The sequence below is a fragment of the Babylonia areolata genome, chromosome 4 (genome assembly GCF_041734735.1).
Source record: "Babylonia areolata isolate BAREFJ2019XMU chromosome 4, ASM4173473v1, whole genome shotgun sequence".
NCBI classification, from domain to species: Eukaryota; Metazoa; Mollusca; class Gastropoda; order Neogastropoda; family Buccinidae; genus Babylonia; species Babylonia areolata.
The window spans coordinates 1,280,619-1,306,666 of record NC_134879.1 but is presented as its reverse complement, the minus strand read 5'-3'; the positions used below and the strand labels follow the sequence as shown (position 1 = coordinate 1,306,666).

General features: G+C 40.8%; 3 protein-coding genes across 6 annotated transcripts in view; 2 read left to right on the top strand and 1 right to left on the bottom strand.

Moving 5' to 3' along the window:
- Nucleotides 1-2,064: 2,064 nt before the first annotated feature.
- On the top strand, nucleotides 2,065-10,710 carry LOC143280771 (uncharacterized). 2 transcript variants are annotated; one of them, XM_076585445.1, is made up of 2 exons: nucleotides 2,065-2,165; nucleotides 3,906-10,710. In XM_076585445.1, exon 2 carries the CDS (start codon nucleotides 4,203-4,205, stop codon nucleotides 5,562-5,564), a length of 1,362 nt encoding a protein of 453 aa, XP_076441560.1. In that variant the 5' UTR covers nucleotides 2,065-2,165; nucleotides 3,906-4,202; the 3' UTR covers nucleotides 5,565-10,710. The 2 variants fall into 2 exon arrangements, with proteins under 2 accessions (XP_076441560.1, XP_076441561.1); XM_076585446.1 differs by lacking the exon at nucleotides 2,065-2,165 and adding an exon at nucleotides 2,567-2,687.
- LOC143280772 (COMM domain-containing protein 1-like) lies at nucleotides 10,327-15,147 on the bottom strand. The gene is made up of 3 exons (XM_076585447.1): nucleotides 14,963-15,147; nucleotides 13,198-13,491; nucleotides 10,327-12,442 (listed from the first exon to the last, which is right to left on the bottom strand). The coding sequence occupies exons 1-3, from the start codon at nucleotides 15,128-15,130 to the stop codon at nucleotides 12,329-12,331; spliced, it is 576 nt and encodes a 191-aa protein (XP_076441562.1). The 5' UTR covers nucleotides 15,131-15,147; the 3' UTR covers nucleotides 10,327-12,328.
- A 204-nt stretch (nucleotides 15,148-15,351) lies between these two features.
- Nucleotides 15,352-26,048, top strand: part of LOC143280769 (integrator complex subunit 7-like) — a 42,887-nt gene continuing 32,190 nt past the window's right edge. For all 3 annotated transcript variants that reach the window (XM_076585442.1, XM_076585444.1, XM_076585443.1), the window contains exons 1-6: nucleotides 15,352-15,456; nucleotides 16,428-16,557; nucleotides 20,429-20,575; nucleotides 22,425-22,562; nucleotides 23,024-23,153; nucleotides 24,921-25,160. In XM_076585442.1, coding sequence (XP_076441557.1) covers nucleotides 15,357-15,456; nucleotides 16,428-16,557; nucleotides 20,429-20,575; nucleotides 22,425-22,562; nucleotides 23,024-23,153; nucleotides 24,921-25,160 — 885 coding nt within the window. In that variant the 5' untranslated portion in view covers nucleotides 15,352-15,356. The remainder of the gene's footprint in view (nucleotides 15,457-16,427; nucleotides 16,558-20,428; nucleotides 20,576-22,424; nucleotides 22,563-23,023; nucleotides 23,154-24,920; nucleotides 25,161-26,048) is intronic.

Below are 26,048 nucleotides of genomic sequence, written 5' to 3'. Positions count from 1 at the left end.
GGAAAGGGAGAGGAGGGGAAGGGAGACGAACACACGCACAAATGAATGCTACGAGCCGTGACAGGTGCACAGTCTTTCGTTGAGTGCAGCAGTAAAGAATTTAGCACTGCACGAGAGTAATGTGATGCCCCTGTAATTATTCGGGTCGTTTTTGTCTCCTTTATTTTTGTAAATGGGGACGACGGGCGCAATAGCCGAGTGGTTAAAGCGTTGGACTGTCAATCTGAGGGTCCCGGGTTCGAATCACGGTGACGGCGCCTGGTGGGTAAAGGGTGGAGATTTTTACGATCTCCCAGGTCAACATATGTGCAGACCTGCTAGTGCCTGAACCCCCTTCGTGTGTATATGCAAGCAGAAGATCAAATACGCACGTTAAAGATCCTGTAATCCATGTCAGCGTTCGGTGGGTTATGGAAACAAGAACATACCCAGCATGCACACCCCCGAAAACGGAGTATGACTGCCTACATGGCGGGGTAAAAACGGTCATACACGTTAAGGCCCACTCGTGTACATACGAGTGAACGTGGGAGTTGCAGCCCACGAACGCAGAAGAAGAAGAAGAAGTAAATGGGGACAATGGTACCAGTGAGCCAATCATCTGGTAAGGTGCCAGTTTCAAATATTCTATGGAATAATTACACCAAACCTGTTATAATTTGTCAAAGGTATGATAAATGGCTTCATTGATAATTCCATCAATTCCGGGGGATTTATTATTCTTTAGATTTTTAACAATAGAACAATGTTCTGCTTCTGTGAAGCTTATTTAGAGTTATTTTTGCTTCATCTGATTCAATAAATTATCCCAATAATCTGTCAGTTTCTTCTTCCTTTGAGAGTATTGTCTGGCCACTATATCTATTTGGAACAAATTTTCAAAGTGTTCCTTGAATTTGTCTAACGGAATTGTTGCTTGTTTACCGTCGATTTATGAGAGACCAATATATATAGTGTTTTGGCTCATGTGATTTCATTTTTCTTATATCATTAACTACAGATTTCTGTACCCTTTTTCAGCTTTTCGAATTGTGGATTTGTACTGTTTATACGCTGCTTTCATCTCTTGTTTTAGAATTACGCACATTGTCCTTGTCATTCAGATGAGCGTTTCTGAATGTATTGTATCTTTCTCTACTTAGTTTACATGCTTGGTCAAACCAGGCCTTGTTAGTGTTGTGTACACATTTGGTGTTTATTGATGGTCTTAAAGCTGTTGATTTAAGCATGCCATACTTGTCGCAAGTGTTCAAGATCACCTTTTTCATTACATCATACATGTCGCTAACACTAGTCATGATCATTGATATTATTTAAGGATAACATGTCTTCATCACTAACAACAAAAGCATCATTTGATACATTTTCTTTACGCCAAGCAATCTTGCGTTGGCATGAAGTCAGTTGAGTAAGACGTACTGTCATGTCTAGCTTGAGCAGTACTTTCTACATTTACACGTGATTTACTTGACATGACAAACTTTGTATGGACAGAGCAATGAATATCTGAGAGTGTAGGATCAAACTCATTTACCCTGAAATCATGGACTTGTGTCATTAACTGAATTTCACCAATAACACAATCAATAGTACTTTGGTCTTTTACGTTTGTGTTTTTTTTCATGGTTAACGTCATCGCCTAGCCTGCCATTAAAAAAAATGTTATTTGAGCGGCATACATTAAGGAGAGCTTTTCCAAAATTATGAACACTATGTTTATCTTCTGTATTTCTATTGACTGGGATACCAAGGCTGTTGAATGTGAGGGAGGGATTCTGATCAATATTGTCAAGAAACCTGTCAGTGTTCAATAGTTATAGGACAGTGTTATCTTCTGAGTCAATAAAATCACTACTACAACCAGTGTGAGCATTGAATTCTCCCATTAACAGTACATAGAATTCATGAGTATTATCAAGATCTACCATTTCTTGCTTTATGTCTGCAAAACAGAATCGCGAAAGATATTGTGAGCTTTCCGGTGGTGCGTGTACGCCACCAAGGACCCGTACTACGATTCACGTTTCAAGGGAAGCGACTCTGAACACATTTACCTCGCTTTCAGTTTTCTGTTGAGAGGTCGTTGACAGTGGACGCTAACGCAGCAGTTCGTACAGTGCCCAGGCTTGTGGCTTTGTTACTGTACTTCCATCGTCATTTGTCAGGTAAAAATGGTTTTAAATGTTATTTAAGGGTTCAAAAAATCATATACGGCAAGTATTTTACAAAAATGTTTTACAGACAAAGAAAACACTGAATGTTGCCCGACTTTATAAATTCGGTCAAGTATAGAAAGGGGATCGTCGTCTGCTAAAAAGGAGAGTGCAGTGGTTTTTGGGGATCGGACTGATAATATAAAGGGTTCTTCGATATTCTTGATCGTGCGTTGAAATATTCAAAAGAGATGTTGTTAATTTTGCAAAGTTTTCCGATTTGTTTTGCTCTTCTCATTGTGTTTATTACTGTTCGCGAAAGTGGAACAGCGTGTCCAACTTTCCAGTTTGTTTTGACTAATTACGAATTCGCGCATGCGCTTTACCTGTCCGACATCTTTTCCAACCAAAGAACTGAAAGTTGTGTGTATGTGTGTGTGTGTGTGTGTGTGTGCGTGCGTGATTCATCCCAAACCATGCCGATTTGTTTCATATCCCACCAGTTTATTGTAAAATTTGTGAAAGAATATAGAGGTATGTTTTTGCATGTTCTATTTTGTTTCCTGTTGGTTTTGGTTTTTTTTGGTTTGAGTTATCTTTGATGATGATTTAATTTTTGATAGATATATTAATTATGTAATATTAAAGGTAAACAGAGTACTCGGGGTTATAAAAAGAACCTTCTTACATGGACAGTGACACTTTCGTTAGATTATTTAAGACACTAATAAGACAACACTTCGAATATGGAAATGTTATTTGGTACCCTCTGTACCAAAAAGAAATCTGTTACAGTTGAAAAAGTTCAAAGAAGGGCAACAAAGTTTGTTAGTGGATTGCAGGATAAAACATATGAAGAAAGACTGAAATTACTTAAATTGCCATCTTTGAAATTTCATAGAATTAGAGGGGATCTAATACAAGCATAAAATACTCAGTAATATTGATAAACTCGACAAAGAGACCTTTTTTCAAAAACCATTCACGGATATAACAAGGCATGCCACTGGCAAACTATTTATTAAGTATTTAAGAACTAACATTCCAAAAAATTGTTTTAGTAACAGAATTGCATCTTACTGGAATACATTACCTCTGCATGTTAAATTGGCTAACAATGTTAATACTTTTAAAAATGCCTTAGAACGGGTATTTAAATAGTATCAGCAAATCGAAATTCATTTATGATGAATCTATCATGCTTTGCAAAACGGAATTCCTTTGCCTGTGTGTTTTTTAGTGGTTAAACTCCATACATAGCAGAAAATTTATATCATCAATAGACTATAATGCAGTGACTGCTGAATTTCTAGTAATTATAATGATTAATGTGCATTATTTTGTCTAGGTCATATCCCTGCAACTAATCAGCTGTATGCGATATGGGGGTGGATACTAGTATAATGTAAATGATGCATATAATAACATGTTTGAGTGACACATGTATATGCTGCATGCAGTTGCTTGGTATCAGTGATGGATGTTATTATGAGTTGTTTGCTGAAAGAGTTCACTTGCTTTGTGGGTTTATGCGTAATATAAAATGTCTGGATATTATCATGAGTTGTTTGCTTGAAGAGTTCACTTGCTTTGTGGGTTTATGCGTAATGTAAAATGTCTGGATATTATCATGAGTTGTTCGCTTGAAGAGTTCACTTGCTTTGTGGGTTTATGCGTAATATAAAATGTCTCTGTTTCTTCACTTGCTTTGTGGGTTCATGTGTAAAAAAAATGACTTTGTTTCTGTTGCAGATGGTGCATCTATTATAGAGGCCAGGAGAGACACATTGCTACACATTGATTGCAAAGGATCTTGGCTGCAGTTTGTGAATATTAAACACTTCAGGCATCACTTTTAGCCACACTGCTCAGACATAACAGGTTTTCTGTGCTGTTTGACACTCATACTACTTCAGACTGTGATCTTCTTGGTCTGGTTGTTTTCTTCTCCAAATGTGCTTTAATCAGTGAGAAACCAAATTCTTTATCTGGAAAGTTTGATTTTGTACCAAGAGTATATTTTCATTTGAAGCAAAAGTGACTGATACTATGGATAAGGGTGAAGTAATCTCCAGTGAACATTCCGTCCACGGGGTTGGAAAGTCTTACAATAATCTGCACCTGTCAGAGCACACAGAACAATGTGGATCAGCTGCAGATAATGGCAGTGTCACCCATATTAACTGTGCAGTGGCAAGCTCAGCACCGGCAGCCGTGGATGTTTCAGGGAAGAGCAGCATAGCTGAGGACAGAAGTCTGTCTGGAGCTGGAGCCAGTTCTGAACCAACCGTTCCTGCTCAGGACGGAGCAGGGGAGCCAGACAGTACCAACATGATGACCAAAGTGATGATGATGATGATGTCCAATGGAGAGAGTCACAGCACGCCAGGCACATCTGGAACTCCAGCATCTTCAGTGCCAGACACGATGTCCATGCTGACAGGAAACGGCATGCCTTTTCCAGACATGATGTCAATGATGGCTAAAGGGGGTATGCCTGCCATGATGAACAAAGGAGCCATGAAAGGTGGCCCTATAGAAATGGCCCACATTTTTAACTGCATCATTGACATGTCCTTGGCCAGAGCTAATTCTGATGACTCTGAAGAAGATGAAGACAGCGCTGTCGCGGAACTTCCATGTCAGTACTGTTGTCGCTTCTTCGCAAGTCAGATGGCACTGAAGACTCACATCCTTGTGGCTCATGAACAGGAAGATGACTCCGTCCTCAACCTGACGCAGCTGACCCTTGACAGCAATGGAAAGCCCATGCAGGCCTCTCAGCTTTGCCGCAAGTGCTCACGGGACACTGAAGTCTTTGCATCGGGTCTCAGTGTCAAAACTGCAGGACGCTTATCGCGCTCTGGGAGTGTGTCCCCGCATGCAGATTTAGCAGCCTCAGAGTCTGTAAGAGGTGTGAAAAGAGGCAGGACAGAAAGCAGAGACTTGGAGGCGACTCAAACTGGTGGTGCTTCAGGTGTTGAGGATCTCACTGGTGAACATGATCAGACTTGCTCTTCTTCTCAGCTGGAAACGGGTGCTGTGCCAGAAGTCATTGAAACTTTTGACACTTTCAATAAGTCTGTGTTAGGCCAGCACTCTCAGCGTACTCCCATGGAATCTGTCTCTCAGTCCAGACCCAAGAAAAGCAAAACTAAACGCTCCAACCTGGAGTCTTGTCCAGGTGATGAGGACAAGAGTCAGAGTAGAGATTCCGCTACCATGAAATCTTGCACTCTGAAGTCTTCTGAAGATGTTGGCAACAAAAATTTGATGTCTGATGCAAAGAATGGATCATCGCAGTCTCGACAGAGGGGCACACAAGGCCTTCAGGCTGCTGCTGCTGCAGGCCCCTCCAAATCCCCAACATCTGCAAGACGCTGTCTGCGTTCCCACAAATCTCATTATTAGCAGAAACAGCACCCTTGTCCCCAAAACAATTCCAGTTATCACCCCAGACAACAAACGATTTGAACATATATATATATAATGTCATTCATTTACTTGTCCCTCTCCTCTCTTCCCGATCTTGTGAATACACACCGTCCTTTCCTTGCCAGGAATAGTTCAGTAAATGTGTTGTAAAATGCAGTGTGGTAATCTAAACAGAGCATTAGTGGACCAGAATAAACAAATTTATCCATCCCTTAAGGATGGATCAGGAATGTTCTGAAATTTTGGAATACATGCTAGATTGATGTGTTTGTTTTTATTGTTGTTTTTCTGTCTGTCTCTCTGTTCCTCTGTGTATTATGTCCAAAGTATGATTCTTCTTGCCGCTAATATCTGTAGACATATTATGCTATTATATGTATCTGCACATTTGAGCAATATTATATCTTTTGCACCAGTTTGAATCTGATTTCAGTAAATGCCATTTTGATTCATATGTGGACAGAAAATCCATATGAATATGCTGCTCTGCTCAGCATCTGCTGTAGCTTGTAAATTTTTTTTTTTCTTTTTTAAGTGCAGATGCCTGACGTTCACTTAAAGCCAATGTGCTGATCAGGTCTTGAGATGCTTCAGTAAAGGCAGTAAAACAAAGTTTTAAAGAAGAAAATGCACGTTAAATGAATGTCAAAAGGAAGGGAAAACATGCACTGCTGTCAAAGCAAAGTAAAGGCAGTAAAACAAAGTTTTAAAGAAGAAAATGCACGTTAAATGAATGTCAAAAGGAAGGGAAAACATGCACTGCTGTCAAAGCAAAAAATGCACTCCAGCCTGTTAACCATGACTTTCACAATGTAAGCGATCTGGCCATTCCATTCCCTTATGATATCATGTGCTATATAAGTAATCATATCATTATCATCTTACTATGATCACAGCACCATGTTTCCATTTGTGCACAAATGCCAATCCATAACAAAACAAAACAAAACAAGGCTGAAAAGGGTGCATTTCCATTGAAGTGGAAAGCAGACTTGTTCCACTGTCTGCAAGTGCATTATTTAACTAGCCTGACCAGCAGATTAGATGTGTGCATATGTCAGGCATCTGCTCCCCCTCCCTTAAAAAAGTGGGGAGGAGGGTGGGGGGGTATGGGGGGGTGTATGCAGATGGATTAGTCTACATGCTCTGATGTTTCCTTGAAACTGAAACTGATCTTATCTGTACCATGGAGCAGGATGATGCTTCCTTGAAACTGAAATGAGGAGTTTGTATCAAACTCCCAGTTTTCTGCCCGCAGACAGCGGACTGTTAGTGAGACGTCTTATCATAGAGTTGCCGCAAATTTTTGGCCAAGAAGAGCAAACAGATAGGCCTGGTTTGCATCAGTTTGACATGGCACAGTATATGACACCAAAATGGATTTTAAATGTACCATGGAGCATGGGTCTTTTGTTGTTGTTCTTAGTGGTTGTATTTTATTTATATATTTTGCTTCAGCTTTCACTTGTAGATGGACATGTCTTTCCATTGTTTCCACTGTTTTTTTGTGCATTTGCTGCAACAATTTGCAGATTCTGTGACAAGGACAATTGGGGGCATGTGATGGGGCAGAGTCACTGCGTTTCAAGAGTGCTTACTTTGCGTTAGCCCTTGTGTTTTCATGCAAAGGATTAGATTTATAGCTGTAAGCTATAACCTACTTTGTATTGTATTTACAGGTTTGTGTTGTTTATTTATTTTTTGTGCCTGATCTTGCATGTGATAACACCTATATGAACATATGTTTTGCTTGAATGAACGTGCAGTGTAAGGACTAGTAATCTAAACTTAAGAAAAAAAAACAAACGTGAAACCCAGGGATTGTAAATCCTTAAAAAGTTCACCTAATATGACCAGTTTAACTGTAACCCGTCATTGGCTGGTAACACTGTTTGTGTTAGAAAATTCTTCTGGCTTGGGATCAAAGAAGGAAGAGAACACACAAATGAAAATGCTAACTTCTGTTGGTATAGCGGGGGGAAATGGAAATAACCATGGAGAGGTGTACATGTCACCTCTTCTTTGTTGTAAATGAAACTGATAAAGCATACAAGGTACAGAACTTGCAAAATGAAATGTGGAAGTGTCACTGAACTGGTATATGGTTGCATTGGGTTGTTGCAGTTTGTTGCTGACATATGTTTTTGAAAAAGTAAAAACAGAGAGACTGAAAAGTTGTCGTGAGACACACATGCATATGTTTACAGGTCTAATACATACATGACTGCTTGATGTATTTGTTTCAGGAAACACGTGTGCATCACATGTGCACACATGTGAATCTGTGATATACTAAAAATTAGCTTTAACAGCAACACTTGTTTGGCTTTGGCATGAGAGAGAAAGACTAACAGAAAGAGAGAGAGAGAGAGTGTATGTGTGTGTGTTGTCCTGACTCAAAATTATGAGAGGTTGAATACCAGAAGGTGTGTTAGTGTGACGATTTTGAATTCTTTGCCTCTAAAGTTAATATTCAGAATCTTCAGTGTAGACTGAATTGAACTGCAGTCACACATGAGGCGTTCGAGGTGTTTTACTTTGGATGCAAGACAGATCATTGGACAAAACAGACAGTATATCATTTGAGCTGCTATACCCTATAATTTGAGTAAGTTAATTTTACATCAGATGTAAGACATTCTGGATCTGTACCACTTCAATATTGTAAGCCTGCAGTTTTATCTCAGTATGACTTCATCCTTTGACAACTGAATTTCTCCCATTCTTTCCAACATCACTTCCCCACATCTCTGTGAAACACAGCTGAGGTCAGTTATTTGGTCATTTGACAAAGATTTTTTTCACTGAAGTGGAAATTCTTAGGAATTTTTCCAAGACCATCGAGTCATGTGCTGAACAATGTCCAGCAAAGGGAGTTCCTGTTCTCAGATACAGTACCTCAGTGTAGCATCTTTGAACCTCATATAGCCAAAATATAAAGGGGGTTCCTGTTCTCAGATACAGTACCAGTGTAGCATCTTTGAACCTCATATAGCCAAAATGTATAGACTTTGAACCTCACATAGTCAAAATACCACTGAGGTCAGTTCCCTCTAGGGGTTCATTGACGTGGGTGTTGAGCAATGCCTCTGAATTAAATAATTGTTCAGATGAAACAGGGATCAACTGTCTCCTTTTCAAGTGGGCGAGAGGGGGAAGGAAGGATATGGAATCTGTTGCAGTAGATTCAGGAAGAAAAGCAACAACAAAAACAAGCAGTCATTTTTTCTTCTTGTTCTTGCATATTTTCATCTCAGCTGACAGAGACAGAGAGAAAAAGAAAAGACGAGACAGAGGAAGGTGGAGGGTGAAAATTCAGAATGACCTCTCTTGTGTTTCGTTTGTCATGTACGGGAAGAAGAGTTCTCAAGTGTTCATTGATGACTCATAGTCTAGTTGTGATATATTATTGTTGTCAGTGGCTGATGTTGGATGGCCTTGTCCCATTTTGCAACTGTGATTATGGAAAAAGGTATTGTTCACATGATGTTAACGTGTCAGTTTGTGTGTATGGACTGATTTTAGTAGGTACACCGTACAGTGTCACCATATCTCTGCTAAGAAATGGAGATTATGTTAATACCTTATCTAAAAAAGAAAAAAAAAAGGTTGTCAGTTTTTGTTGTTGATTTCAGACTGTTGATGAAGTTGTTTTGTTTTTTTCGTCGAGCTTATATTTAAGTAAATAATTTTGGAGACTTCACTTGGAAAACGGAGAAAACTGTTATCTGTGAGCTTCAAACACCCATAAGTAAAACTGAATGCAGTGGATCTCTTGCATACAGCACTGAAAAATTCTTGTTGATGTGTAAGTATATCACTTCTTATCTTTTTCCTCCCTCACAAGCATTTTCTCTTTAATTTTTTGTTGTAATTTTCATGATAAAGTTAGCTACACAGGTGTTCAGATTGAGGGGGGAAATGAACACATTTTACTTGTGTTAAATATTAGGTGTGAATGTATTCTGGTATATTGCTTGTCACACAAAATCTCACGTTGTCCATTTTCAGAAAAGATTAACTGAATTGATAAATCACTTAACGCATTTTGTGGATCACATATTTTTGTACACAATGAGATAAAGTTTTGGGCTTGTGTGTTTTTAGTCTCACTGTCGTGTAATTTGTTAGTTCTGCAAACATTCTTGATGCAACTGAGTACTAAAGTCTATTTTTATGTATACGTGATAGTTTCTGTGTATTTGTAAGTGCAGTAAAGTAAGATTGTGACAATAACTGAAAAAGGCGTTTGTGTTTGGTCCAACCATGAGAACTAGGCCCCCAAATTCTGCACACACTCACACACACACTCAAACACAGACCAGATACATTATATATAGATATAGATATATAGACAGATATAGATATGCACACAAGTGCATATCCACAGTTATATCAGTATATTTAGTGCCAGTGAATGATTTATGATCCACTGAAAAAAAAGAGTGTCTAAAGATGCATTTAGATTTTTTTTAAACATATATATGGAAAAAAAAGGTGGTTTTTGCTGTCCAGTATCTTGTACCATAACAAGGTATGATTCTCATCCTGTACACCCTCATTCTCACACACACCCCATGCCAAGGTTCATTCTGCAGCAGTGCCAGGACATGCAGTCCACAGAGATGTCAGACTGCCACAAGGCAACAAACCTGAAGTGACCCTGCATAGTTGCTGAGTCACCTTAGTGATGTGTATTGTGATGTATAATATTTTAAAAACAGTACTGGTAAATGTGTTATTTTTTATTTTTTTTATTTTAGCAGTGAACCTTATTATATGTATGGGTAATGTTTTGATAATGACATGAATGAACTTGATTATTTCCATGGTCATATTGGTGACTTCATACTTCAATTATCACATGAATGCTGTACACATGACAATATCAACATCAGTATGTGCATGTGTCAGTGTGCAATATTTCTATATTAAACAATCAAGGCAAGAAATAACACTGTGATTGCTGAGATACTCAAAAGACAAGGTCAGAAAATGTCATGTACAGATGAAATCATATATTAAAACACTAGTTCCAGTGAAGCCTAATCTGTGTTAATCATTGTACAGAACAATTATGATACCTTGATGTATTGAAATAAAGTTTCAGTTTCAAGTTGCCCTTTCTTCTTGTGTGCTTTTGTTTGGCTTCTAAACATTATCTTATTCGTGTTTTTCTCTTTATCCTTTTGTGTCATTTTGCCTTTTCTTTGTCAGCTTGTTTTATGTTCATTCCAGTGTCATAGCTGTTTTTCAGACTCCGAAACATGAAGAGAGAAACGTAATCATCCTTGATGTATAAATATCTCTCTTTCTCATTCACACACAGACATTTGTGCACACACAGACACGCACACACATTCAAGAAAGTTAACAAATCATTAAACCAACCCTAATTATGTGGAACTGTATTGGAATTTTATTTCTCTCCTTAGTTCTATATGACTGACGTTGTTCCAGTTGATAATTCATTAAATGTATGCTTCTCAATCTTCAACAATATTCCACCACACAAAGTCTGTATAGATCTACAGAATCTATTGCACCACTTCATCCCTCAAACACACGTCAATTACTCTGTGTGTGAGTGTGTGTGTGTCTTGTTGTTGTTGTTGTTTGTGGCACTTAGTCACCCTGGCACTGTCAGAGAGAGCTGCCTGAATTTCAAAATGACATGTTAAGGACATTCTATTTTTGTATTTTATGAACTATTTCATTACAATTACATTATGCAATAATTTCTTTTTTTTTTAATCTGTCAGTATGTTTCACACAAATTTGCTGGAATGTTCCTGTGAGTTCAAGTATGATTTGCTCTTATGAGACACTCTTTCAGCCTTTGTTCTCAAATACTGTGTCGGAAGTATGCAAAGAAATAGGAAATATTTCTTACAGCTTAATTTCACAAAATTTCACCACAAATTTCACATCTATTGACTACTTACAAAACCATTATATATACTTAAACACACATATACCCCCCTCTCCCCACCGCTCCCCTCCCCCCTCCTCCCCCAACACACACACTCACTGAAAAACACCACCACCTAAATAACAAAATGATTGTGTATTGTTTGTCATAAATAAGCTGCAAAACAGGCAGATGCCCGCACACACACGTACACACAGACAGAACAAATCTTAACTAGGCCATGGCGCACAGTCACTGTTTTTCCTAAAACAATTAAAAGACACAGCTTCTTCAATGTATACAAAACAAATATTGCTAACAAAATTGACTCAAGTCACATGCGAGAGAAAACTGGCAGAATAACACAAACTCTCATTCACCACTACAAAGTACAATACTTGGTAAAATAGTTTCTCCGCATAGGCCGATAGTAGTTTGCACAGGACAGGAATGTCAGACCCCTGCCGGAGTCTGCACTAGCTGGGTCACGGTTAAGTATGTGTAATTAAAATATATTATACACAGTGTGTTCTTTGGCTCTCAAGGCCTTAGAAGCACATTGGGATTTACCTGATTTTAGGTCAGGATTGCCCCTTTAAAAACAAAACAAGAAACTGTGGATGTGATAGGACTGACACATAAGGGCTAGTGCACCTCTTTCCATGGCTCCTTAAAATAGTGTTCACAACCCAGCCAGTACCCAGCTGCTACAATAGTTACTTCCACTTCGGAGCACTGAGTGATGCTGATGTTGAATCGTATCAGGAAGAATGTTTAAAGATGCGCTGGTTTTTGTGGACAGTAGCAGGATAAGGATAGCTGTCCCCTGTCACTTTTGCACGTTTGTGGTGTACTGGTTGATCTGATCCTCAATGACCTGCATACTTTTCAGCACACTGCCTAGCTTGTCTTCTGTCATCTCAAACCGCACCACGTCCGCTGCCTGCAAACAAAGGAACTAAGTTCTGTGAACAAGAATAATAGTAATAACAATAACAATCCTATTCATAATAATACTAACAATGAAACAATTTCATAGAACATTCCTCTGTTCCCAATAATGACATGAATAACAAATTTCATAAAAAGAAAGAAAAAAGGCAGAGTAATTAATACTTGTGCAGTAAGTCCCTCTTAAATTGAGTTGACTTTTGACCAGTAGGTATGAAGAGCACTGGGCAACGAATGTCAACAATGTTTCCTTGGAGTCAACAAAAAGACAAGTTCAACTAGGTGGTAATTAAAGTATAAAAATAATAGTTTTTATTCACTTCATTTTGGAGTTTAGAAAGGGTCTCAACATCCGACTCAAATATCCATTGTCAATCATAAAATATTACACGACAGTTTGCTCATGTCAGTGTTACTGTTAGCACGCACGCAAGAGTAAACAAGGGAGCTAATTGTCTAGTAAAATATGATCGACAATGGATATTTCAGATGTGGACCTCTACAATTCGGTTCAGACAGCTGCAAAAATCAGAGGGACTGAGGAGTGTGGGAGAGAAACTTAGTATTTACACCACACAATAATAATCATCATAATGATAATAAACAACAAGTGTTTCCATACTTCATCCCAGATAAACTGTGAAAGGTCACATTCCTGATTCCAAAAGAAAAGTGTCATCCAAAATAATAAAGCATACACAACTACAGACCTATTGATTCAATATCAGCTGTTGGCCAGATACTTACCTTTTCTCTCTGTAGACTGTCGCCAATCTGTAGTTCCATGATGGCTGTTGGAGCATTGATTTCATTCACATGTCTTGACTGGGACTGCAAGTCTATTCTCCACGATACTTTCTGCAGCGTGTTCCCCCACATAGTCTGTGAAATGATGCTGTCATGGATTTTGGTCTTGTTGGACTTCCAGAACTTCCTGATGGCAGCCGCCTGGTCCTCGGTCAGTGGAGCATCACGTTTCTTGGACTGGGCAGTGAGGAAGGCCTCCAGCTGTGTCATGTCCATGTCAGCAGACACCATACTCTGCACATCAAGTTCAAGGGGAAAAGAAAATAGCAGACTGTGTTTTTTGTCAGTCTGGACTGTTCAAAAAAAAAAAAAAAGACTACATATTAATGTACTCTAGTACGTTTACTATCTAAATCACTAAATCATATTACTTTCAATGTTGGTTTGAACTATAAACTTTTATCATTGCACCAGTTTTCTTAGCAATATCTACAGTTTTATCCCTGAAGATGGAAGGCATGGAGCTTCACTCCGCCAGTCACACAGAAGAGTGGAGTGGAAGAAATGTGGATGGCTTGTTTTCTCTAAAGCCAAACTGACGTGCTGGAATTTGCACACTTAATTCACTATCTCACACTTGCCAGTATTTTCTCCCTCTCTACTACAGCTTAGACCTTGAGTGGTGACCTGGATGGTAGTTATTTGGATGAGACATTAAACCAAGGTTTCAAGTGCAGCATGCACTCTGCGCACATAGAAGAACCCATGGCAACAAAAGGGTTGTCCCTAGCAAAATTCCGTAGAAAAATCCACTTTGACATGAAAACAAATATATACTTGCTGACAGAAAAGAAAAGTATGAAAAAAAAAAAAGGGGGGGGGGTGGGGGTTGGGGTTGGGGAGGGGAATGGGGGGGGGGTAGTGCTCTCACTGTAACAATGTGCTCAGGGGAGAGCAGCCCGTATTTCACACATAAATCTGCTGTGACCAGAGAGTAATTATGCATTATAATACAGAATTGCTCTACCATGGATTAATAAATTACTCGCATTTCAATATTGCTTTAACTTTTCACTTTATCACCACATCAGATTTCTATATATACATATATACTTGTAAAATTCAGGCTGCTTTCCCCTGTTTATAGGAGAGCATGCCACCATTACCATACCCTGGCAGTTCTCTTCTTTCTTGTGGGCAGAATTTATCCATGGAAAACTATGTGGGCTGCCATCGATTCTTTCATATGCACCAAGTGCACATGCTGTACATAATGGATCATCTCATTTCTTTGACAGCACCAAGATCTTTACTCATCATGTCAAGCAAAGAAGGTAGGAGTTGGAAGGGGGTTTTGAGGGGTGGGGGCGTGGGGGTCCAAATTTAAAGTTCTAGTCACAGACATGGGATCAGGTTGCTTTCCAGATGGACAGATTATCCACTGATCCATCACTTAATCCAAGATTTCGCAAAATTACAGTCAAAACCTAGACGAATAGTAAAACAGGTTCCGATATAAACTGAAACTGAAAGAAAATAATCTGTACGAAGTGTCGGTTGTTCCTCAACTGCCCAAGTTTCACCCATTAGCTTTAAGCTGATAAAAATCAAACATCAGAACTTATTTTAGGGCGTTTGGACCATGCAATATGGTGGTAAACTCAACTCTACGGTAAGTATGAGGGTCCTACCAAAACCAAAGCAGACACGCACAATAACAACACGCCCACCATTGGCTCTCAACCTCCTTTCGAAATCAACAAACCTTGAGCAATCCTTGGCATCGATTCAATACATGGTCGAATTCTTCTTGACTTAAATTGGGATATATTTGCTCCTTCAGAAACTCGTTATTTATTTCAGTCTGACCATAATAGTTTTTGCGGGTCAATCCATTCAACAATGCCAGAAAACTTTTGCCGTCGTCTGCCATTTTGACTGGAAGTGAGATCATATGATGCTGAGTTGTTTAAAAAGCAAAACCTGTCTTTCTTTTGCACGAATTCACAGAAGCATAAGACTCAATACAAACAAAGCAGTGGCAAAGCAGCGAAACAAAAAAAAATCACATGTTTTAATTTTTGATTGAACAGTTTCATAATTAAAAACTGCATTATGCTCTCCGGATAAACAAAAACGTGGAATCACAACAGGACAAAATGGCAGCCTCCATGGCGCCGCGCTCAGCAGCTTTTTCAGATGGTATTTCTGCTGAACAAGAGCAGGATGCAAATTCTGCCCTTACAGAACTCGACAAAGGTAAAATAGTAGACAAGTTACTGTTCAAGGTTTTAGATTAGGGGACAGCATCTCTCTTCCTTTCAACATTTTTATGTTAAGTTTGCGGCTACATCTTTACGTTAAAGTTTGCGGCTACATCTTTACATTCAAGTTTGCGGCTACATCTTTACATGCGAATGTCAACACTACACACACACACACACACACACACACACACACACAGTAATGGCTATCAGTGAGTATCAATTCATGCAGGTGTACACGGAAACATCGCGCCCGCGTTCACACATGCCCCCCTATCTTTTTTGCTTTGCATTTTATTAACAGTTTGGACTAATTTGCTTTATATGAGAAATGTACTACATTTTTCAGTGTTGTGTGTGTGGATGGTTGTGGTAGTGGTGTGTGTGTGTGTGTGTGTGGGGGGGGGGTCATGGAGGGAGGGAGAGGGAGAGGGGGGGGCATACAGTATTTGTATACATGTGGGGGGGGGCGGGGGGTGCATGTGTGTGTGTGTGTGTGACTGTGTTGTGTGTGTTTTGCATACATGGGTGTGTGTTGTTCATGATGTGAGGATGGTGATTGTTTCTTCATGGTTAATTCTTTTTCTAGATGATTGTTGCTTCTCTTTTGTAACATTTAATTTAAGGGGTGCCATGAGTTATTTGTTATTGGAATTTTCTTACTTATAGTCGTTTCTTTCTTGATTTGTAATTTACCATGAGCTTCTCTGTGAGGGAACAGCGCTATATTAAAAGAACACTTCATTATCAATATTATTATTAGTGTGGAATTGACACTATCACACATTACATGATTAATATTTGAAGCTGATGCCATCGAACATTCATCAGTGCAGTAGTAGCGTGTACTACTACTAATTACTAACTAATTCAGTAGTAATAGTGAATTATCAATTTTAGATTGTCTTGTTTTTTCCCCTCCCATGTGTGTAATGATAATGCATGTTTATTTTGCACTGATTGCAGGTCTGCGATCTGGAAGGATTGGGGTGCAATGTGAAGCCATCGTGAAGTTCCCGCGTCTGTTTGAGAAGTACCCATTCCCCATCCTGATCAACTCCGCACTGCTAAAGATAGCGGACGTGTACCGATCAGGGTAAACATATTTAGAAAACAGTTGGATAGTTTTTGAAGAGAGTAAATTCATAGTGAAAATAGATGACATCCCATGTTTATTTGATAATTAATTATTAAACACAGAATGTAACATTTAAGCAGAAACTTTGCAACTATGTGAATTTTTTTTTTTTTTTTTTTTTTTTTTTTTAGCTCTGTCCGTGAACAACCATGTCAGTAATTTATGTAAAACTGCAAACTTCCAACTGAGAAAAATCTCTACCATTCAACCATATCTAGCTATTAAAGCAACCAGTCATCTTGTATGTTCCTTAATCGTAAGTCACATTGACTACTACAGTTGACTACTTGCTGGTCTGCATTCTGATTTGTTGTCACACTTGCAGATGATTTTGAACAATGCCACAAGAATCATTTTGAGAAAGTCAAAAGGATCATGTTATCCCACTCCTGTGTCATTGTCAGCTTCATTGTTTACCCATCCAATACAGAATTCAGTACACAAATTGCCGTGGCTTATTGCCACTTTGAAGGATCTCTCCCATATGTTTTATCTTCTATCCTTCATACTTACACCCCTTCCCATTCTCTCACATTTTCTGCTGAAAAGCTCCTTCGAGTCCCCAAAACCTCTTCAAAGACATTTGGCCAAAGGGCCTTTCAGTATCAAACATCTGTCTGGAATTATCTTCCTCTCTGTCACTTACCAGCACTGTCTTCTTTCCAAACAAACTTGAAAACCCACCTGTTCAAACAGGTCTTTTTGGGTATGATGAAGCATTGTTAATTGTCCGCATTCAAGTTCCTCCTCCTACCCACCCCACTTTACCCTCTACTAAAATTATCATGCGGTGTGTGGGTTAGTGTTTGTGTGTGCGCGAGCGTGTGTGTGAGTGCAAACGTGTAGGGCTTTTTTATATATTTTTTTTAATCTTTTATATGTGTGTGTGTGTGTGTGTGTGTGTGTGTGTGTGTTTGATTGTTCATATCTGCAATTTGTAGTATTGGTGTACAGATCATACATAATATATATATATATAATATATTGTTTTTTCATGTGCAGAGGTATGTTTTTGTGCTCGACGTATTGTTTCATCAATTCATGTGAGGTGCTTAAAGCCCATTTTATGGGAAGTTTGTGCCAATACTATCTGTTATGTACAACAGTTAATGAGTTATCCTATGAAAGATTCAGTAATACAAGTGCATCAATCTAGGCCTCTGAGTCAGGTCAGGGGCATAGCCTTTGCTACTGGTACCATGTAACCCAGTACTACCTGCCGCATGTGAAGTCTCACAACGACGGACCAGGTGGAAGAGGAAACCTTTCCCAACGGCTGTGAAGGCGGAAGAGGATACCAAAAAGCAGGGGGAGCTCTTATCCTTGGCTGGAAGTCCTCCTAGGAGACGGACTCCGAAGAAAAAACTGCACCTGCCGAGGCCATTCTACACATGGTAGTATCTACACCTGTGGGACTGAGCGTCGGTAGGTGAGAGAGTGGGGAAGGGACTGCACAACTCCTCTTCACTAAAAAAAAAGTCGCCTGTGCTGGTCAGGCAACCAGGCTAATGTCGGAACGACAAGCTAGCCCTTCAACACCCAGCTTTCCCAAGCCCTGCAGCGATGGAGAAGTGGTAACGGGGACAGGCAGAGGATGCTGCTGGCAGTTCCTAGTCATGACTGCACGCAGGCGGCTGTGGGGTGATGGTCGTCCGCCGTAGACTGGGGCAGATGCGGCGCCCGTATCCTCCCACAGCATCAGAACAGACCTTTTTAGGGACAAGCACTGGTCTCCCCACACATGGATGCACCCCCGCTCCAAGCAGTGGCACATGCTGGACTATGTGATTGTCCGGCAGAGGGACAGAGGTGATGTTTCCATTACACATTGCATGTGAGGAGCAGTCTGTTGGTTGGACCATTGCCTGGTACGCAGCAAGATGAACATCAGACTTGCACGCAAGCTCCAACCAGCCAGGCAGAAACCCCCTAGGAAGCTGAACATCCACCGCCTCCCTATCACCAAGGACGTGCTGCAGCAGCAAATCCAAGCAGCTCTCCAAGAAATTCCTGCATCGACTGATGTTGAAGAAGTATGGAGCACCTTTAGAGATGTTGTGGACACAGCAGCAGCTGACACACTCGGCTTTGTACAGAGGAGCAACAAAGACTAGCTTGATGAGAATGACTTTGGAATCTCCAAGCTCCTGAACACACTGCATATACAGCATCAGGATCACATTTCCAATAAAGACTGCCAGAGGAAGAATAACCAGTACTTGCAAACCAAGCAACTTGTACAGAAGAGGCTGCGTGAGATGAAGAACACCTGGTGGGAGAGAAAGTCAGAAGAGCTTCAGTCCACTGCTGATGCTCCTGACACAAAGACTTTCCATGATGGTCTCCGAGCTGTGTATGGGCCGCGAGTCACAGGATCAACCCCTGTCTGAGCCTTGGACCAGACCACCGTCCTGACAGACAAGAAAGACATCTTTGCCTGCTGGGCAGAGCACTTCAACACCCTCCTCAACAGGGATTCATCCGTATTTGACAAGGTAATTGCAGCCCTCCCACAGCTACCAGTCAATGACTCGCTAGCTGCCCCTCCCACCAAGGCCAAGACCCAGAAGGCCCTGAAGCTGACAACGTCAGGAAAAGCACCAGGAGCAGATGGAAACCAGGCCGACATCTACAAGTATGGAGGCGAGGTGCTGACAGATAAGCTGACTGCCCTGTTCCAGTCTATATGGGAGAGAGGGGAGGTCCCCCAGGATTTCAAGGAGGCTTCAGTTGTCCACATTTACAAACGGAAGGGAACCTCCTGCAGGCACTTTGGACTCACCATCAGCCTCAGCAAGACCGAGTCCATGTATCAACCAGCTAGCTCACAGAACGCCAGTGCCTCCCCCCCACCTGCAATCAAGATCAGTGACACACAGATCAAGTCAGTCAACCAGTTTTGCTACCTGGGCAGCACCCTATGCAGCAACGGAGCCTTTGATGCAAAATTGATGCTGCGCATCGCCAAGGCCAGCTCCGCCTTTGGCAGACTCAACAACAGGCTGTGGAACAATAAAGGCATCAGGCTCAGCACCAAAATCAAAACCTACAGAGCTGTTGTGCTGACCACCTTGTTGCACTGCTGTGAAACATGGACGACATATCGCTATCACATTCAACAACTTGAGCAGTTTCACCAGAGATGCCTACAAAAGATCCTCAGCATAAAGTGGCAAGACAGGGTCTCCAACCTCCAGGTCCTAGAGAGGAGCGGCCTGCCCAGCATCGAAAGCCTGCTGATCCAGTGCCAGCTATGCTGGACAGGACACGTTGTCTGCATGACAGCAGGATCCCAAAGATGCTCTTGTATGGCCAGCTGAAGGAAGGCCACCACGAACTTGGAAGACTCTGCAAGCGCTTCAAGGACACCTTGAAGACAAACCTCAAAGCCTGTGATGTTGACATCGCTTCCTGGGAAACCGATGCCCTTGACCGCTGTCGCTGGAGGATGCTGTGCTCTAATGGCATAAAGACGTTTGAAAACAAGAGAATGCTGGCCATTAAGGAGAAGCGTGAGCGAAGGAAACAGGGCTTAACTTCTGGAGACATTTTCCCTTGCAACACCTGAGGGAAGTGCTGCGCATCCAGAATCGGCCTCTTCTCCCATATGAGGACACACACCGACAGATAAGCCTGCCTGCCTACTCATCCGTCGGTCCGACGGGAGACTCCATCATTTAACTATCTAGATCTGCATTTCTGCAACTGGTTTAAGCATTTTTACAAATTTTAGTAATAGTATTGTTGCATGGCTGATGATACACATGCATTCATCTTTGATTTTTTTCATTGTTTGCTGAATCATGTGATGTTTGTAATTTTATTGCAGTAACAATTTCATCCGCTTGTGCATCCTCCGTGTGGTTCAGCAGAGCGAGAAGCATCTAGATAAGATCTTGAATGTTGATGAGTTTGTTCGTCGAATCTACGGTGTTTACCACTGCAATGATCCTATAGCCCGGGCCATCACTGTCAGGTGAGTAATCTCTGTGTATAATTTCAGTCTTCATTTAGTTACAGTATTTTTGTATTTGTATTTCTTTTTATCACAACAGATTTCTCTGTGTGAAATTCGGGCTGCTCTCCCCGGGGAGAGCGCATCGCTACACTACAGCGCCACCCATTTTTTGGTTGTTTTTTTTTCCTGCGTGCAGTTTGATTTGTTTTTCCTATCCAAGTGGATTTTTCTACAGAATTTTGCCAGGAACAACCCTTTTGTTACCGTGGGTTCTTTTACGTGCGCTAAGTGCATGCTGCACAGGGGACCTCGGTTTATCGTCTCATCCGAATGACTAGCGTCCAGACCACCACTCAAGGTCTAGTGGAGGGGGAGAAAATATCGGCGGTCGAGCCGTGATTCGAACCAGCGCACTCAGATTCTCTCGCTTCCTAGGCGGACGCGTTACCTCTAGGCCATCACTCCACATCACTCCATTGAAGTTGTTTGTAGAATTTGTTGTTTTTATTACAGCAGTGATCCTGTAGGGAAAGCTATCAGACAAGTCAAACAAAATGTGTTTTCATTAACAATGACTATTGAATAATATACTGCTGGTCTGATGGCCTTAATCATCATGTTGAACTGATTTAAGCATAACGCTAAATTATGTCAGCTTTTTTGTTTTGAGAAGTCATATTTATGGTACCCGTTTAGATTATATTAGAATGTTGATTATTTTCATTTTTTAAGTGAAGTCTCTATTGCAGTTCGTACTCTGGATGGTCATTCAAGGCTATTTGACTTTTTTTTTTTTTTGCCCTAACTTTTGATATGTGTATACATGATGGGGAACTTTTGTCTGCTGATGCAACAGCCTTTCATTACACAACATTAGGATACTGACGAAAACCACAGCATGTGCAAGTTTCTCTCCGTGTTTGATGCTGTTATAGATAGATCATCGTTACCATGATGTTGTTTGTGGCTTTGGTGTTTCCAGCTACACTAGGAGTCAGTGAGAAATTTGGGTTAGCTTTCAGATTTTTGAAATAATGGAATTAATTCAAGATGATTGATCTGGAGAAAAAAGGAAACCGAGCTGGTTTTGTTTGCCTTGAACAACGTGAACTGAGCACTTTGTGCGCACAGAAAAGTAAAGGGAAATAATTCATCAGTCCAGAGTGAATCAAAGCAACAGTGATTATTTGTGATTTTAATTACTTTTTTTTTTTCTTTTTTTCTTTTTTTAATTTAGGATTCTGGATGAAGTGATTTTTGTATCAACAGTGGTTGACACATTCATGAAGAAACTGCATGGCAGTGTGGACCATTGAAGCGGATTTACGATTCACTTTGTTTATCTATCTGGGTCTGATACGATTTATTTAGTCACACTTTACAAGCAAACCCATACAGCCATAGATGGGGATTAAGGGTCAGTGTTGTTTATCTGTCTATCTGTTCATTTGTCTTTCTGTTATCCAAGTGGTGCAAATTCTTTTCTTTTTTTTTTTCTAATCATTTTTTTTATTGATCAAGCTTAGATGTAGCGCAAGGATCACTTTCACTTTCAGTGTCTTTTCGTGTATTGTTGTGTTTTGGTGTATTTTTTATACAGACTATTTAGAGTATTTTATATTCTGGTTCAGAGAATCATTCTGTTTATTCATTGTGTTACCTTATGCAGTTTGTCATTCGAAATTTTTAGTGCTTTATTGTGATTTTGTTGTGTGGAAGATCTTTAAGTTTCTCTGGTACATTTTGAAATTGACAGCCCACAGAAAAAGAATGCATTTTGTGAGATTCAAAGAGTCAGACAGAACATTACGTCAGTAGCCTCATAATTAAAACATTAATGTTGATTGTACATTACATTTGTTACCAGAACACTTGGGAGCATTGCCAGTGTGATTCCTGAGAGGAAAAATATTCACCACAGCATAATTCTGGCGTTAGACTCCCATGATGCAGTGGAGGTGGAAGCAGCCATCTTTGCTGCCGACAAGTTCTCGGAAAACTCAAAGTGAGTGATTGTGGAGAGAGATTGGTTGTGTTTGGAGAGGCGCATGAGTTTGGGGGAGGCATGTGTGTTTTTGTGTGTGTGGTTGTGACAGAGAGTTGGAACTGGAAGCGCTCACAAGGTGTGTCTCTGTGCATAACAGTGTAAACTTTTTTCCTTGAGAAAAACATGTTTTAGACAACACCTGGTGTTGATTGTTGATCAGTTTCTGCATACTTATAAAACCTTTATTTTGTTTGTGTTTGGAGATGCATGTGGGTGCTTGTGTGTGGATGCGGATATGTGTATGTTTGCCAATGTGTGACTGGGGGAGTATCTGAATGTTTGCCATTGTGTGAGTATCATGGGTGTGTGTGTGTGTGGGGGGGGTCTGCCAATGTGTATGTGTGGACGTATTTGTCATTGCCAGTGTGTGTGTATATGGATGTTTGCCAATATGTGTGTGCATGTTTTTGGGTTGACAGGACGTTCTCGGCCACCATCTGCAGCAAGATGATCGCCATGCTCTCTGGCCTGGCCACGCCCATGGAGATGAAGATGAAGCTGATCCCCAGCCTGCGCCACATGCACCATGATGCAGACACAGCAGCCAAGGTGTGAGCTCTCTTCTCAGCAGATCACAGAACATGTTGATGAACTTTGTCCAGCTTTGGAGATGCCGTGCATGTCACAGTACTGGATGATGAATTGTGTCAAGCTTTGGGGCTGAAGTACATGTCACAGTATTGAATGATGACATTTGTCAGGCTTTGGAGATTCAGTATGTCACAGTATTGAATGATGACATTTGTCAGGCTTTGGAGATTCAGTATGTCACAGTATTGAATGATGACATTTGTCAGGCTGTGGAGATCAGTATGTCACAGTATTGAATAATGACATTTGTCAGGCTTTGGAGATTCAGTATGTCACAGTATTGAATGATGACATTTGTCAGGCTTTGGAGATTCCTTATACCACAGTATTGAATGATGAAATCTGTCAGGCTGTGGAGATTCAGTACATGTCACAGTATTGAATGATGAAATTTTTCAGGCTTTGGAGATTCAGTATGTCACAGTATTGAATGATGACATTTGTCAGGCTTTGGAGATTCAGTACATGTCACAGTATTGAATGATGACATTTGTCAGGCTTTGGAGATTCAGTATGTCACAGTATTGAATGATGAAATTTGCCAGGCTTTGGAGATTCAGTACATGTCACAGTATTGAATGATGAAATTTGTCAGGCTTTGGAGATTCAGTATGTCACAGTATTGAATGATGACATTTGTCGGGCTTTGGAGATTCAGTATGTCACAGTACTAAATGATGACATTTGTCAGGCTTTGGAGATTCAGTACATGTCACAGTATTGAATGATGACATTTGTCAGGCTTTGGAGATTCAGTACATGTCACGGTATTGAATGATGACATTTGTCAGGCTTTGGAGATTCAGTATGTCACAGTACTAAATGATGACATTTGTCAGGCTTTGGAGATTCAGTATGTCACAGTATTGAATGATGACGTTTGTCAGGCTTTGGAGATTCAGTATGTCACAGTATTGAATGATGACATTTGTCAGGCTTTGGAGATTCAGTATGTCACAGTATTGAATGATGACATTTGTCAGGCTTTGGAGATTCAGTACATGTCACAGTATTGAATGATGACATTTGTCAGGCTTTGGAGATTCAGTATGTCACAGTATTGAATGATGACATTTGTCAGGCTTTGGAGATTCAGTACATGTCACAGTATTGAATGATGACATTTGTCAGGCTTTGGAGATTCAGTATGTCACAGTATTGAATGATGACATTTGTCAGGCTTTGGAGATTCAGTATGTCACAGTATTGGATTTAGTGGAGTGGTGGTGGCCATGTGGTAATGTGCCTGACTACAAAGTGAGTATCCATGGGTTGAAGTCCCATACACTCTCTGATTTTTACTCCACTCAAGACCCCTCTGACCCCCCCCCCCCCCCAATCCCCCCACTCTGACAGTAAAAGAAATACACTTACAGACAGAAAAAAAGAAAAAGAAACACAAACCTAAAATGAAAATATGAACAGATATATTGAAGGTGTCACATAATGAACAGGTGCATAAAAGTTATACAGATATATAATGTAAAAAAACAAAAAAACAAAAACAAAATTGAACAGATACATTGAACATGTCACATAATGACCAAGTACCTCAAAATTATACAGATGTATTAATGTTAAAAAAAAAAAAAAAATTAAGATACATTGAACGTGTCACATTAGTGAACCAGTATGTTGAACAATGTGTGTGTGTGTGTGCGCGCACTTACCCTCCCCCTCCCACACCCCACCCCACCACACCCACCCCCCCACCCCCCACCACAGGCGTTTGCAGTGTGCGAGTCCCTGCTGGAGGGGTACCCAGCGCAGAGCTTCGTGATCCTGACGCTGAACACCATGAGCTGGCTGGCCGTGCACTCCCTGGTCAACATGGCCGCCCACGTGGGCCGCTTGCTGGCCATCCTCAACTCGGACCTGCGCTGTGGCGTCCACCTCACCTGCCTGCACAACCTGCAGCTGCTGGCCCGGCGGGGGCCTCACCTGTGGCAGGCCAGCAATGTGGAGGTCAGTTCTAGACTTGTCGTTTCTCTCATGCTCTCTCGCCTTGACTACTGTAACTCTCTATTGTCTGGTTTGCCTGCTTCATCCATTCAGTCCCTTCAGCGCATACAACACTCTGCTGCCCGACTCGTCCTCAGAAAGAAAAGATCTGAGCACATCACTCCTCTTTTGCAACATCTCCACTGGCTCCCTGTCTCACACCGAATAAAGTACAAGATCAGCACTCTGTGTTATAGATGCATTCACAAAACTGCCCTCTGTGGCTGCCTTCACCTCTACACTCCATCTCGCTCACTACGATCGGCTTCGGATCCACTCTGTTTACGCATACCCAGATTCAAACACTCGACTGTTGGCCGCCGTTCTTTCTGTTTCTGGACCTTGCGATTGGAATGAACTTCCTTTTTCGCTTCGTCAAGTCTCCACACTCAGCTCTTTCAAGTCTGGCCTTAAAACCCACCTCTTCCCAAAATAGCCTCCCTTGCCTGGCCTTCATTGTCTTTAGTTTCTACAGTTTTAGAGTTATGCATGCGTGTGAATGACTGGTGCGAAAGCGCTTTGATTTGTCTCTGCACAAGATCCAGCGCTATATAAATACCATTATTATTATTATTATTATTATTCACAGCCAGGGCCTCCCTCACACAGTTGTGAAAGTCTAGAAGGAAAGAAAAAGGTTTGGGGAAACGGGAACACAGTTCAATTTCCAGGCAGGGCTCAGAAGATCATGGAGATAGAGGTGTGGATATTAAGGTTAGCTTTTGGCCCTTGAATCACTTTGGCTGCTTAAAAATTTGCAGCTGAAAGTATGGTTTTTCTTCATTAGAAATACTGGCAGATATTTTCAGTTTAAGTAAGAGAGACTGTAGCCTGTGGTTTTGCTTCCCAAAA

What these genes read in the sequence shown, in the direction of transcription:
- LOC143280771 (XM_076585445.1), top strand. Translation starts at nt 4,203, where the DNA reads ATGGATAAGGGTGAAGTAATCTCCAGTGAACATTCCGTCCACGGGGTT.
- LOC143280772 (XM_076585447.1), bottom strand. Translation starts at nt 15,130, where the DNA reads ATGGCAGACGACGGCAAAAGTTTTCTGGCATTGTTGAATGGATTGACC. An exon ending in GATGCCAAGGATTGCTCAAG is followed by an intron (nt 13,492 to 14,962) that starts GTTTGTTGATTT and finishes CTTGATGTGCAG; the next exon opens with AGTATGGTGTCTGCTGACAT. An exon ending in ACAGTCTACAGAGAGAAAAG is followed by an intron (nt 12,443 to 13,197) that starts GTAAGTATCTGG and finishes CTTTGTTTGCAG; the next exon opens with GCAGCGGACGTGGTGCGGTT.